General features: G+C 40.0%; 1 protein-coding gene across 1 annotated transcript; it reads right to left on the reverse strand.

Moving 5' to 3' along the window:
- Window positions 1-693: 693 nt before the first annotated feature.
- gna13b (guanine nucleotide binding protein (G protein), alpha 13b) lies at window positions 694-17,164 on the reverse strand. Its single transcript, XM_043233925.1, has 4 exons — window positions 16,765-17,164; window positions 10,885-11,111; window positions 6,940-6,990; window positions 694-3,683 (listed from the first exon to the last, which is right to left on the reverse strand). Exons 1-4 carry the CDS (start codon window positions 17,045-17,047, stop codon window positions 3,111-3,113), a joined length of 1,134 nt encoding a protein of 377 aa, XP_043089860.1. The 5' UTR covers window positions 17,048-17,164; the 3' UTR covers window positions 694-3,110.
- Window positions 17,165-17,192: the final 28 nt, after the last annotated feature.

Genomic DNA, 17,192 nt, shown 5'->3' on the forward strand with positions numbered 1-17,192 from the left:
TTTATATGTTCATTTTTATATATATTAACATTAATACAGAATAAAATATTTTTAACAACTGGGATGGTGCCCCTCGGGAGTTGGTGGCCTATATATGGCTTTGACTACTTATAATTTCCACTAATACAAATCGCAGTGTTCAAGCACATGATATTCTAGGGAATTGTGTGCTTTTTATAGCAAGCTTGGACAGGACCCTTTTCTATTTTAACATGACAATGCTTCTGTGTTAAAAGCCAAAAAAAAATTGACTTTTTTTTTTTTAACCTTGACTTATACACAGAAGAATTGTCTTGATAAAATAAGGCCATGTCCAAACTGTTGCTATAAATAGAAGCCATTGTTTAAACATTTAATTAAGTACTAAATTCAAAACTGCTTATTAGTAGGGAGTGTCCCACTAGTTAATCCTACAGTGTACATGCCAAACACCACTCCATATTTTTAGCACCCATTATGTTCAGTTAATATGAAATAAATGAAAGATATTTTAAATGCTGTCACATAACTGAGAAAAGCAAATCTCAAATAAATCCTGGATAAATTTGGTCTAACACTACAACCTAGTGTTCACGAATGGAATTTCACGTTCACTGACCGTTTTAGCATTTGTTGTAATGAAAACAAGTTGCAGAATTGCTTAAATCCAAAAAACAAAAAAAACAACAAAAAAAAAGACAACCCACACCAAAATGACGGTTTTTGCAAAATGATTTTATTGGGTCAATGATGAAGAATGAGGAAGCTTAGGTTAGACTGTACAATGAAAGCAGGTCTATATTCTGTACTGAGCAAAATCTTTAGTACGAATTATTTTGATATGAGGACTCAAAAGCGCCCACATTAAATCAAATTTAAAAAACCTAAGTACAAAAAAAGGACCAAAAATGTCAGGCATCAAACTGGAGGCACTAGGAATTCTTTGTGGCAGGCATAAAAATTCTTGCATAATTATTAATAATCAAACTTGATTATCAGGGCAAAACCAAAACGGCAAATCAGCCTTCTCTGATCAGAATCAAATTTTTTAAAAAAGGCTACAGTGAGAAAAAGGCCTTTCTTTGTACACCATCCTTTCAGCAAGAGCGGAGAATGGAACGTGAACCGCTAATGAAAGCCAACAGAACTGCCACAAAATCAGGCCGTGTAGAGGAAGAATACAGCTGGAGTAGTGTATCTATCTGCAGCACTGCCCTTCCTTTAAACATGACGGCTCCGTCGCGTCAACAGCAGACAGACACATCATTCGCTCAAGGCTCTGAGATGCGGAAAGTCTTAGACTCGGAAGCGTCCTCAGCTATTCCTTTGGGTTTTGGCGAGTACTTGCTTTATTAAGGTCTTCGAGCACAAAGGCAGATAATACAACACTTTAAGACTCGGCATGCTAGAACTATGCAGCAAATACTAGAAGCTGATACTCCGTGTTTTAGCATCGCCGAAAGACACCGAAAGTCACTTCAATGAGTCAACATCTTGTGCTTGGAACGGTTCGAGTTTGTGAAGTGAAATACTAAGACGGATACTATGTCTTTCCTAACGTCGGACACTAATAAGACAACAAAAGCTCCGCGATGCCTGGTTTCCTGGCATTGGAGGGCAGTGAATGGCACTAGAAAACACAGGACGCTGTCAGTGGAGAGTGAAGACGTAATACTTGCTTTTCACGAGCCTTCCGGGACTTCAGCCAGAGGCGTAAGGCAGAATTCGACAACAGACAAAGAGTGCTCTACCGCTATCTGAATGCATAGACGACATATACAGGCAACCATTCAGCGCAGACGCACCAACCAGAAGCGCTACAAGAGCAACCCTGAATAGGGCGAACGCGGGGCGGGGAGTCAGTATCTCTGGATTTATGGGTGCACAGTGGCCAAAACCAAACAAAACACAGCTATACATTTCAGTGTAGGTTACATATCTGTTAGAAAAGAGTGGGTGAGGTACAGACTATTTACATAAAATACTTACTACAACAGTAGTATTCAGGGCAGACATGGCACTATACAAAGTAGCTATACACAACCGTCGAGGGAACGAGGGTCACAAAGATTATCCCTTTCGAGGAAATTTGTTCGAATTATTGGTACCTTAAACACGTGGCACTTGTGAATACAGATGCTTTTTGTTTAGCGGGGTCTGACCGAGAAACCAGTTTAGTTCGTTTGCAAACAAGAGAGATTTAAAACAAAGCAAATAAATTAACAAGAAACCGTTTTTCGTTCCCTGATGGATAAAGAAGTTCTTCCAGACTAGCTAGGGCAGAGCAGAGGATGTCTTCTGCAGGCCAGCAAGGAAATGCGATTTCCAGCCACCAACGGTGAGCTACAATTAGTGGATGTTCCTGAAGGCGAACAGTCGCGCTTAAGTGGTCTACATTCAGCCCTGAGTTTACGCTGTTTATGCGTGCTGCATCTATCAGCTGGCCTAGCGTGGCTAACCACAGGATAAGTTCCGTTTGTCAAGTGGTACGAATCGTGAGCGTTATCCATCAGCAGAGGAAAATCAGTGTAAACCTTCGAAACATAACTTAAGAAGTTTATCGGTAAATATATTCTTAGATCTATAAAAAAGAAAAGAAAAACAAAAACAAAACATGATTCTAGAAATTTTACAATTGATTAGAAATCTACACATTAAAAACACCAATCAAAATGAGGGGGGTTTAAGGCCAGGCAGGCGTTGACAGAAAGGCTCAGAACATAGTTCCTGTTAAAAGGTTAAAACAGCATTTGCTTCTTATCTTGCTATTTGGTCAGTAATAAAAAGGCTCAAAGGTAACAGATCAAAGAACAGTGCTAGGATCTCTCATCCCGCTTCTCTCCTCTTTTTGAGAGAGGAGCGCATTGCGTTTGGCACCTTCGGCGAGAGGGTGACAGGTACAGCTTCTCTTGGCAGGACGAGGGCGAGTGGCCGGACCCGCTCTCTCCTCAAAACTACCCGCCGTCCCGTGCTCCTGGCAGGCCGCTAGGCCAAGGCCGCCTTCTTCGCATAAAAGCACGTCAGAGCTATTCAGAAAGGTTACTGTGTGGAGTACAAACATCGGAGTCAGTTTCTTCTGGGCAGAAGAGGGTTATTTCGGAGAGATCTGAAGGGTAATGGCTGGACCAGCATCACTGCAGCATGAGTTGTTTGAGGTTGTCGTGCAAGATGGTGTCCTTGACGTCGCGAAAGACCAGACGAATGTTCTCCGTGTTAATGGCGGTGGTGAAATGGTGGTAGAGGGGCTTCTGCTGCTGGTCCCGGCGCTTGTTCCGGAAACAATCCACCAGGAATTTCTGCACGTCCTCCAGGTCGTGTGGCATCCCGGTGTACTCTGGGAAGTAGTCCTTGATGGCCACCGTTTTGACCTTCTCCTCCAGCAAGTCTGTCTTGTTGAGGAAGAGGATGATGGACACGTTGCTGAAGACGCGGTTGTTGACGATGGTCTCGAAGATGTTGAGCGACTCCATGAGGCGGTTGGTCAGCCGGTCCTCCATCAGCACCTGGTCGAACTCGCTGGACGAGACGAGGAAGAGGATCGAGGTCACGCTGTCGAAGCACTCGAACCACCTGCGGCGCTCCGACCTCTGACCGCCCACGTCCACCATTTTGAAGGGCACATTCTTTATCTCAAAGTCGTACTCGTGAATGCCCTTGGTGGGCTTACGGGCTAGCAGGATGTCTTGCTGTGTTGGCAGATAGTCCTGTAGAGATACAGAGAGGCGTCAACCAGAAAAGAAAACTTTTTTGAAAGGAAATTTTACTTTAGTGCTGAAAAAGCACCAAAGGGACAAATGAATGCTATTTTCCTCCTGACGTTTCTGTGGAGTATGGCTTCTAATGAAGTTTGGAGCTCCAAGCACAGGCCAGCGACCCATGTTGGAATGAGATTTGCATGTGGTGGTTAGGATTTGATATTAAATTAAATCATGTGCAGGAATCTTTTAAATTGATTAAAGAAAGTAATAAGTAATTAAATAAAGGCTATTCCAAAATAAAGCTAACAAAGCTACTATCATATTTTTTTGGGATAAACATTTTACATTACAAAAGGAAGAAACGTCTTTTGGACTTCCTTCCGTAAGGCAAACAAAAACAAAAACTGATAATAATTGAGTAGAACAAAACTCTGTGGGGACAGGACAAGTGAGAATAAAAAACAACAACAACTATGACCTAGCTCATTCTTCACATTGCTGGCATACCAGAGATGAAAGTTGGGGGGGTGGGGGTAAAGCATTAGCAAAAAGGTGTATCTGGATGTAAGCACCGGCCAATACAAAGGTGTAAGGGCAAATGCACTCCAAACGCATTAGATGAAACTCTACACTAAAGCAAAAGCAAGCCATGTCAAGCCAATAAGAGAGCAGTGCTCAGTGCTAGCACATAAGACCTGAGATAGATATCTGAAATTCCAGACAGGATGACGCCAAAGACACCTGCCTTGAGTGGACGAGACATTCAGCGTGGACCCAACGTCATGGAAACTCTTATGTAAAACACATTTTCCACCAAATAATCTTGAGTAACTATTGTCGAAGTTTTTAATTTCAAATCAACTTCCATCTGTTTAATTGGCTTTCCATTGTTAGTAAGGGTCAACATTATTGGCATGATTTTACAAACTGAAGTATAAGTGAACATTATTTTGTGTAATAATCTTAACAGCTTATTTATTGTACCTTCAAGATATTAAATAATGATTTCTAGACATATAAAGTTGAATTACGTTTTTCATTTAGAGCTTCAGATTATACCCAATAATCGGTTCTATAACAAAACCTACACATCTCTCTCTGACATGTGCTCTGCATTGCCTGTACTGTGTCACATGCCTGAGGTAACCCTTCTTCCTCACCTCCTCCCAAATATTTATAATTCTGGGCTGCTGAGGTCTGTCTCTCTCCAAACATGACACCCACTCTACATCCATCCAAGTAGGATGAACATAAACATGAAACAAACACATACTTTCCAAAAGAGTCAAGTGGCCATTTCCCTCTCTGAACACACTCTGAAGCATGCGCTATTTCCTCTTCCTGTTTGTCTATGGTGTGATTGCAGAAGTGGGTCTACAGTGCTGTGACATGGCTGAGTGAAGAAGAGCAGTTCGGCACAGAAAAAAGAAAAAAAAGAAAAAGGGGCCTGTCTGAGGCGTGCCGCCTGAGCAGAGCACATTCAACTCTGCTTCCTCTTTCTCAGAACAAAGTCAAAGCAACAGACACGGGAACCAAGACCGTGCGACACAGTGACGTCGAGGTGCGTAATACAGAAAGTGAGATATACAGGGGGGGAAATGAATCGTCCTTTCGGTCTCTCTACCCGATGCGGCATCAGTGATTTAAACAGGATGATTTGAGTGTGCCTGCTTTCATAGAACGTGACTTTAAAACAGGTTATCTGATTTTTTTGTTGTTGTCCTAAAGCAGAGCAGCTTGGAGTCAAAGCTGAGATACTAATCATTACATTTACTCAAGTCAGCAGCGTCTAGAAAGAGCACAAAACCACAAACATCCGTTTAGTACTGAGAGAGAGAACATAAGCGGCAGGCGGCAAGTCACATGACGCAAAAGGAACTGCACTGGCGCCTCGTGCATCAGTCCAACACTGATGCTGTGACAGCTGCACAGATGCAAGCCTCAAAACTAATCTGACAACAAACTCTGCATATAAAAACCAAGAACATGGGAAGAAATACGGACCACAAACAGATAAATCTAAGTAAACGGGGATCTCAAATTGTGCTGGAACGTAATAAAAATCATTTCTATAAAAAACGAGTCGCTGAAACGGGTGGTCAGTGTTGCTTGTTAAGAAAGCATATTGAATTTATCATCAGTCCTTATCAGTGTGAGCAAACGGATCTGAATGAGTAAGAAAACCCTCATGAGCAGACGAGGAACTGTCATATAGTCATTCTTAATCACACAGCCTTATGACACACGACTGATCCTTTCAAATTATTTTAGGGAGGGTTGCACCAACAAGGATTAAATTAAGCAAAGTTTAGAGCTAAATTTGTTGATCACGGTTCTATTTAAAATAGTTGTGTCGCACCCATTATTTTGAATTTTAGGGTAACAAATCAAACCTTTTTATTTAAATGTAATCCTTGGTGCAACCAACCCTTAGACTTTAAAACTGGTGAGGTGTTTACGTGGAAAAGGTGCTATCGAAAGTGTTATGGGAAAGGGTTGACGCGCGTAATCCTTTGATATCTGCAGGGCTAGTTTCACTTCTCTGTCTACACTGGCTGGTGAACAGGGCAACCCTGTAGTGCCCCACAGCACTGCGAGAGAACAAACAGACAGGCATTCATCAGTCTCACATCATCTTCAGCATTTGCCATTCAGTACTTCCTTCATCCACTGAATAAAATGATGAATAAAATGTCTCAAACGCTTTTTATTAGTTTGCTTTTCCATACACAAATGGAAAACAATGGGATACAACTGATGATGTTTTTAAAAATATCCACAGACGAGACATACAGGTGTGGAATTGCATGAATGTGACTTAATGATGATGTGTACATTTTTGGGGGAACTATCCGTTTAAATCATAAGTAAAAAGGACAGCAACATTCTTAAAACTGCTACAAAAGAAAACTGAGATTTTGTCACAGAAGTCAATCTCCATCTCATCAGTTTCCAGGCCTACGAGGAATGTGTGCCCACAAATCTCCACAGAACTGAAATGCTCCCATTTACAAAGATGAAAGCATCTTTGTTTATTACACACTTCGGCAAATTTGTTAATGCTTTCCATTTGCAAAGAGGGTCCATTAATACAGTTTATCACATTTAAAACTCTAACATTTTTTTTTAAACTTAAAAAAAAGTGTGGACAATAAGTCTTAAGATTTAAAAAGCATCCACATTAAATTAACATTAATACTAAACATAAATATCACATTTGGAAAGTACATGTGAGGCGAGAAACTGAAAGCCACATGCTTACCAGTGTTCCAAGTTTGTCCAAGTTATCCAAGAAATATTTCACCGATTCACCCTGTGAGGAAGAGGAAAAAAAAAAAAAAAGTATCGGTCAGGTTATCTAAGCACTGTGAACTGACAATGAATACAGCTGAGAACAAACTAGACATAACAATAACAATGTTCCTTTCTTCATACTTAATGGATTTGGATTTATACACAAAGAATGTAATTTGGTGTTCATGAAAAAAAAAAGGTTATTACAGTTGAATGTTCTCAAATAAACTTGGCAATATGCAAACATGTAAGATGTGCAGACATAAGCACTCCAGGTAATGAGGGCCTCATTCAACATGAGAACACACGGACATGACTCATGAAAAGCCTCTCACAGGATGTCAGTAATTACAAGCATACTCTATTTTAAAGGCAAATGTCACCGGCATCTTTTGTTTATCCCTGTAGGGGAAATTCTGTAGTGTTATTGGTTATCTGCATCAGTTTATAGTGCTGACTGTACAAGTGCTGTACTAGCACCACCTCCTGCTTCAGCCATGAATTTGTGACAGCTGGTCTCAGCAAACACAGGACACTAGAAAATGATGAAGAAGAACACACTGGCTCTGGTTCAGAAAATGAAAATCTTGAGTAACAGGAACAAGCTGCGCAGGAAACAGCAACAGGCCATGTGTTAATGTTCCGTGACGCTCAGATGTACAACAGACCAATTAGCCTCTTGCAATTTCAACAGTCTGGCACGCTGACAAGACAGCAGGAAGGAGTTATGTTCTGCTTCCTTCATGATTCTCATCTATCTCACTGCACAATGAAACTTTAAAGCAAAGCTCTGTGGGAAGTCCGTCAGGGAGGAAAAAAAGAAAAAAAAAGAAAAAGAAAAGTCTTCCTTCTTGCCTACAAAAAAAAAAAAAAATACCCTTGCCAACCATTACAGCATCTATTTGCATCTTGGGGTTAGCTGAGGTCTATAAGGGGTGAATGTAGGACTTTCGAGGTGACTGTCAGTCGAGAGGGGATTATGTCATAAGAAAACCCCCGGGAACCTTCCCCCAGCTTGGCATGAAGCCATAGCCACAGTGTGCTGTTCATCTTCAATGAAGGGTGTGGGCACACAGGAACAACATGGTCAGGGCAGGCCAGGATATCAGTTTCTAAGCGAAGCTAAAAAGGAAGTCCTGTTAACTCAGCAACATCTGAAGCTAAGTCTGAAGCTAACGGATGCTTTCAAATACAAAATCTCTTTATAAACCCTGAACAAATATATACAAATATACATGCACACACACCCACACCAATGCAAACAGAGTATATCCATTGTCCATTTACATTAAAAACAGTACCATCCAGTACAATCAAATGTTTAGCGGAATATTAAAACGTGACTTATACAAAAGTAACTTATGTTTTCTTCTTTCTGCAATAGAATTTTGATCTGCTGACCAGTACACAAGAAACTATTCTGTCAAATGTTTTACAAGCAAAGCAAGACCTCGAAGAAATTAGTAGGTTAAAGGAATAGTGCACAAATTAAACATGATATAAAAATCCCACGTATTAAACAACTTAATTGTCATGATAACTGGCAGACAAGATGATTAATAAAACAGCCCAATTGTTATCTGTAATGCATGAATACAATTAATTAGTGTAAGTCAAGGTCTGTTAAATACATCCTTCTCTGGGCCTCAGATTTACAGGAGTGCAGAAGAGTCATCGTTTTAAATCACAGCTCAACATTCCTTCACAGATCATGCAATCCTTCTCCCAGATCCTAGTAATCTCCGGCTGAGATGAAGGGAAGGCGTGAGGCAGGCAAGCCTGAGACCTCGGGCCTGTCAGCCTCCACAAAGCACTCTACACTCAACAATGACACCTGTACACAGTAGTTAAGAATACTACTAAAACTGAAAGCGAACTCTTAGATGTTTTACTATCTGTCCCTATATGGGGTGCGCAGAGCACAGAATCAAGTGTTTGAGAAAGCAAGACAGAGCCCACTTGGGTGGATCAAAATATCTCTTCCGGTGAATCTTCCACTTGAATCTGCAGAGATCATGATTCCCAGCAGAGATGTACCGCGCTTAAGACAGTTTCATTTTATAAAGCAGCATGACCGTCTAAACCGAACAGCCAGTATGCATTTCGAAAAATGCACGTCTCGCAAGTATTACCTAAATCAGATTAAGCCTCCAGTAAATGGAGTTAAAATGAACCTCACTGACTGTAAGTAAACCATCTAATGATTCACCAAACTGAATTTGACAGTTATAAACTATGTGCTGGCTTTTTAGCATGAAGCAGACGTTAAAAAGACAAACAAAAGAAGACAAATGACGATGCAGCTCTTTGGGGGTAGTTGAGAGCAGAACAGCGAGGAATAAGGCAGTGGATTAAAATTATGCAATGGCTAGAAATAAGAGGAGGGGCCAGTCGGGTGCATGTCGGGTGCATACCATAACCCCCAGAGGCTGAAGGGGCAGAGTTGTGAAAGCAGGAAGCCTGATAATGTTTTGCACTCAACACACGTGGTTTGTGGATTACAGGGCACAAAAGTGTTTTGTTTTGTTGCCTTCACTCACACAGAGTGCATGCAAATCACCCGAGCCTGTGGCATAGCCGAGGAAAGAGGCCGTCTACTTAACGGACGAGCTGTATGGAAACCTCAACAGTAACAGACAAATTTGCCTTTGACCAGCCTTGGTTCAGCACAAATGGAGATTCCTGAGATAGGCGACGAGCAGACCCAGCCTGTTATATCAGCTCCATCTGGGCCGCAGTGAAGCGGCTCAGTGTCGTGTTGTTTCTTGTCCTCAACCGCATGCATCCACTGCTCTGCTTAAGACCTAACTTGCCCATGCTGAGAGGATCACTAGAAATGGGCAAAGACCACCTTTATACCTCAGCAAAAAAGCAAACTATCTGTGCATGACACCGGTGATGGGAAAATACCGTGGTATTATATACGCATGTTCTAAAGAGAGTTTAAATGACAGTCACGAAGCTGCCTTAGGACGTCACGGCCATGTCATTTTGGCTGACAATGAATAGCCATACATGTTGGATAGAATAAAAAGTGAAAGCAACTAATTTGCACTTGCAATGCATGTTAAATCGTTAAGCGTCAATGTAGCAAAATTAGTACTACAGCACTAGAGACATAAAGTGACTCATGTAGTGTGCATGTTTGTGATCATGTGATGTATAAATACCACAGCCCTAATTCCTCAAACTATTTTACTTGAGATTGGTGGGAAAACATATGAAAGAGCCTGTATCTGGAATCTCTCTTTCTCTGTGATCTCTACAAATCATAATAGTAAGAGTCAGTTACAGGGTGTAAAGTACTTTGGTGAAATCAACATTTAAAATGCGGAACTATTGCACTAGGAACTGAGAGCATTTAGAGAAGTCTGAAGTTGCTAAGATGGCACTTGCTTATGTCAGGCACTAATGAGGAATCATTTGAGATTTATTGGGGAAAACCGAAAATTACTCAACTAAACTGATATCCATCATTATGGATATACACACCATTTTGGCAAGTTAATGTGCCTTTTAAACTTTCAGTTGGGGTCTCTGAAAGTCTTTAAAAAGGTTTTATGTCTGCCACAAAACTTCTGTCAACGTTCAAAAATGCCACAGCAGGTGCCTGTAGCCTAAAGTGCCATAAAAACCACAATAACTAGCATGAATGTGTATTTAAGACAGTTAAGATAATATCCACTCTCTTAATATCCGCAGAGCGTTTTCAAAAAACGGTTGCGTTCTTATTATTATTATTATTATTAATAATTTTTAAATCCATGCTATACACATTGTCTGCTCAACAGCTGTTAAAAATCCCACTGCCTGCTAAATATTCGGTTTCACTAAAAAAAGCATCGCATTACAGAAGTGAAATTAATTACAACTTCTAGTCTTCTTTTTAGAGAAATACAGTTGGGAAACTCACCAGCTGAAACTCTCTGCGCCGGTCATATGCGTTCTGTATGCCGCTGTCGGCCCACAGGGCACGGATTGAAGGCAGGTACTGCAGGAACAGTTTGGTCTCCATTATCCCTTGTGACACCATGGCTGATCGTGTGTCAAAAGCCATCATGGTGTCTCCATGCACCTGGTTTGAAGAGTCTCCCCATGGGATATGCAGCTTTTCCCTGGCATCCACAAGCACTCGAACACCTTAGATGGCAGCAATAATAAGAACATGTAAATCTTTATGTTGTTTCTGAAAAAAAAAAATTTTTTGTGTGTCAATTATATTAATTTTAGATATGATTGAAGATATATATATAAATAAATAAATGTTTAATATTAAAGTGATGAAAAAGCGGTTTGATTGAATGATTCAATGCTATCATTGGATGAATCAGCCTTTTTGAACAAATCTCCTGCATGATTCATTATCAAATCAATTTTTAACAATCACTTCGCAATACAATTGACACAAACGTTATTTGAAGTGACAATTACTTCATATAAATTCAAAGAATTTGCTCTATTTTCATCACTACTTTGATCACTATTTTGATCTATTTTGCTTATATCTGAACTACACAATTATTTCTGTGATATGAATGACTGTAAGATAGAAATATTAGTGTGCTGTTAAAAAAGGCAGTTTGTGATTCCTTACCCAAACATGGTAAGTGTCTGCTCTCTGTATCAGTGGCAGCACAAATGCAGATTTAAATGATCTAGTACGTTTTTTTTTAATAGACACGGGTGAATCATTGTGTCAGTTCTAACGTCTAAATGACAAAGGTTGAGTGAAACAAAGAAAACCCCATAAGACCACAGTTTTTTAACACATGGAAAATTAGGACGTACACTAACAAAAAAGGACATTTTATCATAAATTAATCTATATTCATAAAAATGACAAATGGTCTGTATGAAGCTAAGCATAAGAATTATGCAGTGGCCTGCTATTAAGGCTTGTGGTTTTGCTTTGATATATTTACACCCACACATACATAACGGACATCTCAGGGCACAAGTGAAGTGAACTAAAATACAGTTCTAGTGTAGACACGTGTATTGTGTAAAGACTAATGGTAACACTTATGAACTATTAACAACTTTTCCCTCATGTGCTGCTTATTAATAGTTAGTAAGGTTGTCGTTAAGTTTATGTACTGGGTAGGATTAGAGATGTAGAATAAGGCATTAATGTGTGCTTAATCAGCATTAATCAATGGGGAATATTCTAGTAATATGCATGCCATGCTAATAGGTGTAACAATAAAACAGTGTTACCAGAAAGTGTAAGTAGTTAGTAAGGATCATTTTATTAGATTTGGAATTACAAATTTGAAAAAGTTTTCAGTCTTGTTGGGATATTTTCCAAGTATCATTTAAGTAAGCAGCCTAGCTGACTCAAAGTGACATGATTATTTGATAAATGATGATTATTATTTTGCCTCGAGCGTTTTGGTTGTGTTAAAGAAAATGCACTTTACAGAATCCATCCCTTACTACCTCCAAATACTTTCGGAGCGGCCGCATGTCAGGTACACTAAAATTGGGCTTTCATTTTGGTGAAGAGCTTTCTGATTGCGATCCATGTTCATGTTCAGTCAATGCTGCTAATTGAGCTATAATTATCTGCATGTACTGAAATGACTCTTCCTGAACACTTACTATCACTGAACAAGGATTCAATGCAATAAACTTCAAAATCCATTCTACATATGGAATAAATGTGATTTCTGCAGTGCCCACAATGTATGCCAGCTGTACGCTGAGCCTTTTGAAGAGCAAGAGCTATCATGTGCCCAACGAAAGACAAAGCGCCAGAATTCAGAATTTATCCACTTCTGTGATGCAGTACAGCAACAACATGAAAATCCTATAATAAATAGATTAACGTTTCGCTGAGCCTCGTCCTAAGCATGTGGCTACAACCTCCTACACCACTCCTAGGTGAGGGCTTGAGTATCAGCAGTTAAAACAGCGCTGGTGATGTTGGTCTCAAGTTTTGTATACTCAGATTATCGACGTAGGAGAGTCTCTTTGTGCACTGGTTTTCACACCTGGCTTTCTCTTTTAAAAAGTGGCGTCACAAGCAGTCACAGTAGAAATAACCTGCTTAACCAGTTTCCACTTGTAGCTGTCTCACAATGACAAACAAAGAGAACAAGCTCTTTTGACCTTTCAAATATTGTCTTTTAGCCAGTTTAGTGGAAAACACTTGAAGCTCTTGGTAACTAGAAATAGAGAATTACATTATGAATGGAGTTGACTTGGCGCTTATCTTCCATTCTGCAAAAAAAAAAAAAAAAAAAAAAATCAAACAAACAAAAACAATTGGTTTATATCGTGCTGGATTTGACAAGATTCATCATCCTGCAGTTATCAACCTGTTTTGGGGTCTTTTTACAGGATAAGTCCCTAATTGTTTTCCTAACACATTCCACCGTGAGTTGATGCCAGGTCAAGTGTTTAACTGAAAGCCCTTTAAGAGGTCAGCAATGTCCAAGCAGAAGCCACTACTGCAGCACAAGACTGTATATAAAAAGAGCTGTCTCTATTATATGCATGTCCTAAAGCAAAATCAATAACAGCAGTCCATAGATGCACATTAGCGAAAGCAAATAGCCATTCGGTCTAAAATACTCATGCACTACATACAGTACAGTTTCTCTCCTGCCCCTACAGAGTTAAGAGCATGCCGGCCTTGACAATTTCATTCCCAAGGCCAAAATTTTTTTGATAAAGACTAAAGCACATATGGGTAGCTAATGTGCATATTTAAATCATATCAAGATTTTAGGTTTAAATGTATATCCACGTGAAAAAGCCACTGTAATCGCCACTGTTGATTATTTAAGTCAGTCTTTTGGAAGCCAAAAATTGTGCAAAACTAGAACATGGAACAACAAAAGACATATCAATTCTAGGCCTGTCAATATATTGCACGATATGTGGAAATGAGTGCAATCATTTTTCATAATTAAATCAGCTCTGGTGTGGGAGCTTTAAGACGATTGAGAGAGGAGAGCAAATTGTGTATGTCGTAAAAAATGTAGTATATATTTTTTCACATTACAGTTCCAATCTTAATATGCTGCCATTATATAATCAGTGGAATAAAACAGTCTTAAAATGACAATAATATTGTTTACGCAACAAAAATTGGTCCAATATCTCTTAAGTTATCTTGACAGCCCTAATCAATTCATTGTCAACTAAGCACATGAAATAAACAGCATCAGACTTGCAGGGCTACAGTGACACACTCGACTGTGCAGGAAACTGAAAGTGTAGAGGTGCTCAAAAGCATAACCCCTTTGACACATCCCACATCTGTTGTGAAGTGGTGCGTCCATGTGACTGTGGCTCTGAGGGTGTCCTCATTATATACAAGCACATGCACTTTCACCTTGACTATGTGTAACAAAACACATTTTTAAATCTTTACAGTAACTGCAGATGTTAATGGGATGTTTGGGAGATGAGATCTGACTTCAGTGAGACATAATTTCACATCAAATTCTATAAACAACAGCAGGATGCAACAAATGCATGCTGGGCTAAACTATTTAGGATTATAAACAGAATCATGCCTGAGTTAGAAAAGATAAACAACGAGCTTCAGCTTGGAAGAGAAACCGCAGAAGGCAGGATTTCATCCATACCATCCAAAAAAAACTCAGAAAATAAACGACATTGACACACAGCTGGTGTTTCAGTCTGGTTATACAACACGGATGCTCAGGACCGTTATTCTTCTCAAGTCAAATGTGTAGTACATTAAATGAACCTGGCTATCAATATGCACTTAATTAGAGGAATTATGTTAACAATTACAACCTTTCATAAAAAGCCTCGATAAGTACCTCCTGTCTACTTCAGACTCCATTGAAGTGCATTTGTTCATATCTGCCCTCAGACATTTTTATATTAAAGAGAATTATCTTTAAATCAGCATTTTTGGACTACCATTTTAAATAGTGGGGTTGGTAAGAAAAAAAAATTGTTTTATTCTGCATGCATGCATTAAATTGTTCGAAATTGACTACTGGAAAAAATATTTTTGCACAAAAATATTAATCAGCTCAACTTTTTTCAACATTAATAAGAATAAATACTTTGAGCACCAAATCAGCAAATTGCAATTATTTCTGAAAAATCATGTGACACAAGACTGGAGTAAGAGCTGTTGAAAATACAGCTTTGTTCCACAGGAATAAATTACATGATTTATTATTATTTAATTTTTTATCAAATAGGCTAATTGCAGCCTGGGTGAGCAAAATATACTGAAAGAAAATCTCGCAAACCCCAAACGTTTGATCAAACCAACCTGTCAAACAGTGAGAAACCATTCTGCTTCGAACCCAACATCTTCACAGGTGCATGTGAGAAGAAGCTGGAGTGAAACATGAGAAAGCGTTCGAAAATGCTACCGTTTGTTAAAGTGCCTTTTCTCTGTCTCCAGAAACTATAAGCAGAAATGTCTGCGTTTCCTGGAATGCCTTAGGATTAGATCCAAGGCCATTTGACTAAACGCTTCCTGTTTAAGTTGAGCTAGGGAATGATATGATGTTAGCGATGCTGCGATCGAGTCTCCATGAGATGCGACGCCTCTGTAAATGATGACCGTTGTCACATATTAATCTCATACAGGAAATCGCAAATCTTTTCATAGATAGGCACTGGAAATCCCCAGCTGAGGCAGCCTAAACGGGGAGCCCCGTATTATATAAGGTGGGTACTAATCATTTATCACATCCTTTTTTTGAAAGACAAAAAGCAAGATGGTGGTAAATCAACATGAACTACTAAGAGAAAAAAATTGAATATGACAAATTAAGGATCGTCTGACATGTTTAGCTTTTTTCAAATTGTCTAAGGTAGCTAAGGCAGTTATTTTTTCATAACAGGTGTTAGTGAGTAGTTAGTGCCACTGTGAACCCATGTTTTCATCATGTGCTTGTAGTCTAAGGGCTCTGGACTCCACCCATTTCACAGATGCCCAAACACGTGAATTCAGACGCGTCCTTTACTACTAATATATATACACACTTGAAAACCACCCTTTCATTTAAAATGTGAAAATTCAACAAGTCTATAATAAGGCCAATAAAGGTATTATTGGACAAGAGTCTGTAGGTTTTGAATAGGAGTTCAATGAGTGGCGTGCCTTCGGTGGACACCAGTCTCTTTGTTATTTACGAGACGGGCTCAGCATACCAACAAACAAGAGAGAGCTGATTTACAATTTAAGCCGGGCTTTTCATAATGGATTGATTTATTTTACATAATCCAGTTTCGGTTATGGCATTACCTCGGACAGACAAAACATTAGCACGCGGGGGAAAGATTTAGCAGGTCTTTAAACAGCCCAGAGATTTTGGTAAAAAGCCAAAAATTAGGGCAATCGTGAGTATACGATTTTAGAAACGAACACGTATGCGACTTTTGAGAATAATAGTTTGAATTGAAATTAATCCGGGGAGTCGTGCGCTTTACGAAGCCGTTAAAAACTTGAGCGCTAACGTTCATTTCTGATGAAATTCAAACTTCTTTCCGGGACCTCAGAAATCAAGAGAGCGGGGGGGGGATCGCACTTTTAACGAGGCGACGAGTTAGTAAATTATTTAGACAAAAAAACAAATCCTTCGCGGAGGTCTTTGTTCAAGACCGCGACGCTGAAAAGTTGAGAGCATAACATGGGCGTTTCTCCTGGGCAGGTTACAGCGCAACTTCAGCTAACGCTAGCTAAACCTCATTTCGCTAGCCTATATCCCCGCCGTTGCCAGTTAAAAGCCAGGTTTAAAGCCCGCATGGAACTTTGTACATGTGCGTGGATGAGAAACGCGCCTCCTACCTTTCATAACATTACTGTAAATGGTGGCTCTGAACTCTTCTTTGGCCCGCTGGTCGAAGTCCTGGCCGTGTATGATGCGCATCTGCTTGAGGAAAGTGGACTTGCCGCTCTCTCCGGCGCCGAGCAGCAGTATCTTCACTAACCGTTTCACATACGTTTTGTCTTTCAGAAGACCTCGGTCTATTTCTTTAGATTTCCTCAGCTGTTCCGCCTCGCTGCTGTTGAGAAGACAGTTTGGAAAACAAACGGATAGAAAGGACCGGGACGGCAGGAAATCCGCCATCTTTGTGCAACTTCATCGATACAGTAGGGAGTGAAACTGCGCGCGCCGCAGTGCTAGAGGCGGGCGGGGCGCCGTTACCATAACAGTGGCGCGCGCGCGCAGTGCTCTGAAAGTTTTGGGCGGGTGCGAACTTCGAAATGCACGG

The sequence above is a fragment of the Puntigrus tetrazona genome, chromosome 3 (assembly GCF_018831695.1).
Source record: "Puntigrus tetrazona isolate hp1 chromosome 3, ASM1883169v1, whole genome shotgun sequence".
Taxonomy (NCBI): domain Eukaryota; kingdom Metazoa; phylum Chordata; class Actinopteri; order Cypriniformes; family Cyprinidae; genus Puntigrus; species Puntigrus tetrazona.

Excerpts from the sequence above, each read along its gene's own strand:
- gna13b (XM_043233925.1), bottom strand. The coding sequence starts at position 17,047 with ATGGCGGATTTCCTGCCGTCCCGGTCCTTTCTATCCGTTTGTTTTCCA. Across the intron at positions 11,112-16,764 it reads TTACAGTAATGTTATGAAAG|GTGTTCGAGTGCTTGTGGAT; the intron begins GTAGGAGGCGCG and ends CTGCCATCTAAG. Across the intron at positions 3,684-6,939 it reads TGGACAAACTTGGAACACTG|GACTATCTGCCAACACAGCA; the intron begins GTAAGCATGTGG and ends GTATCTCTACAG.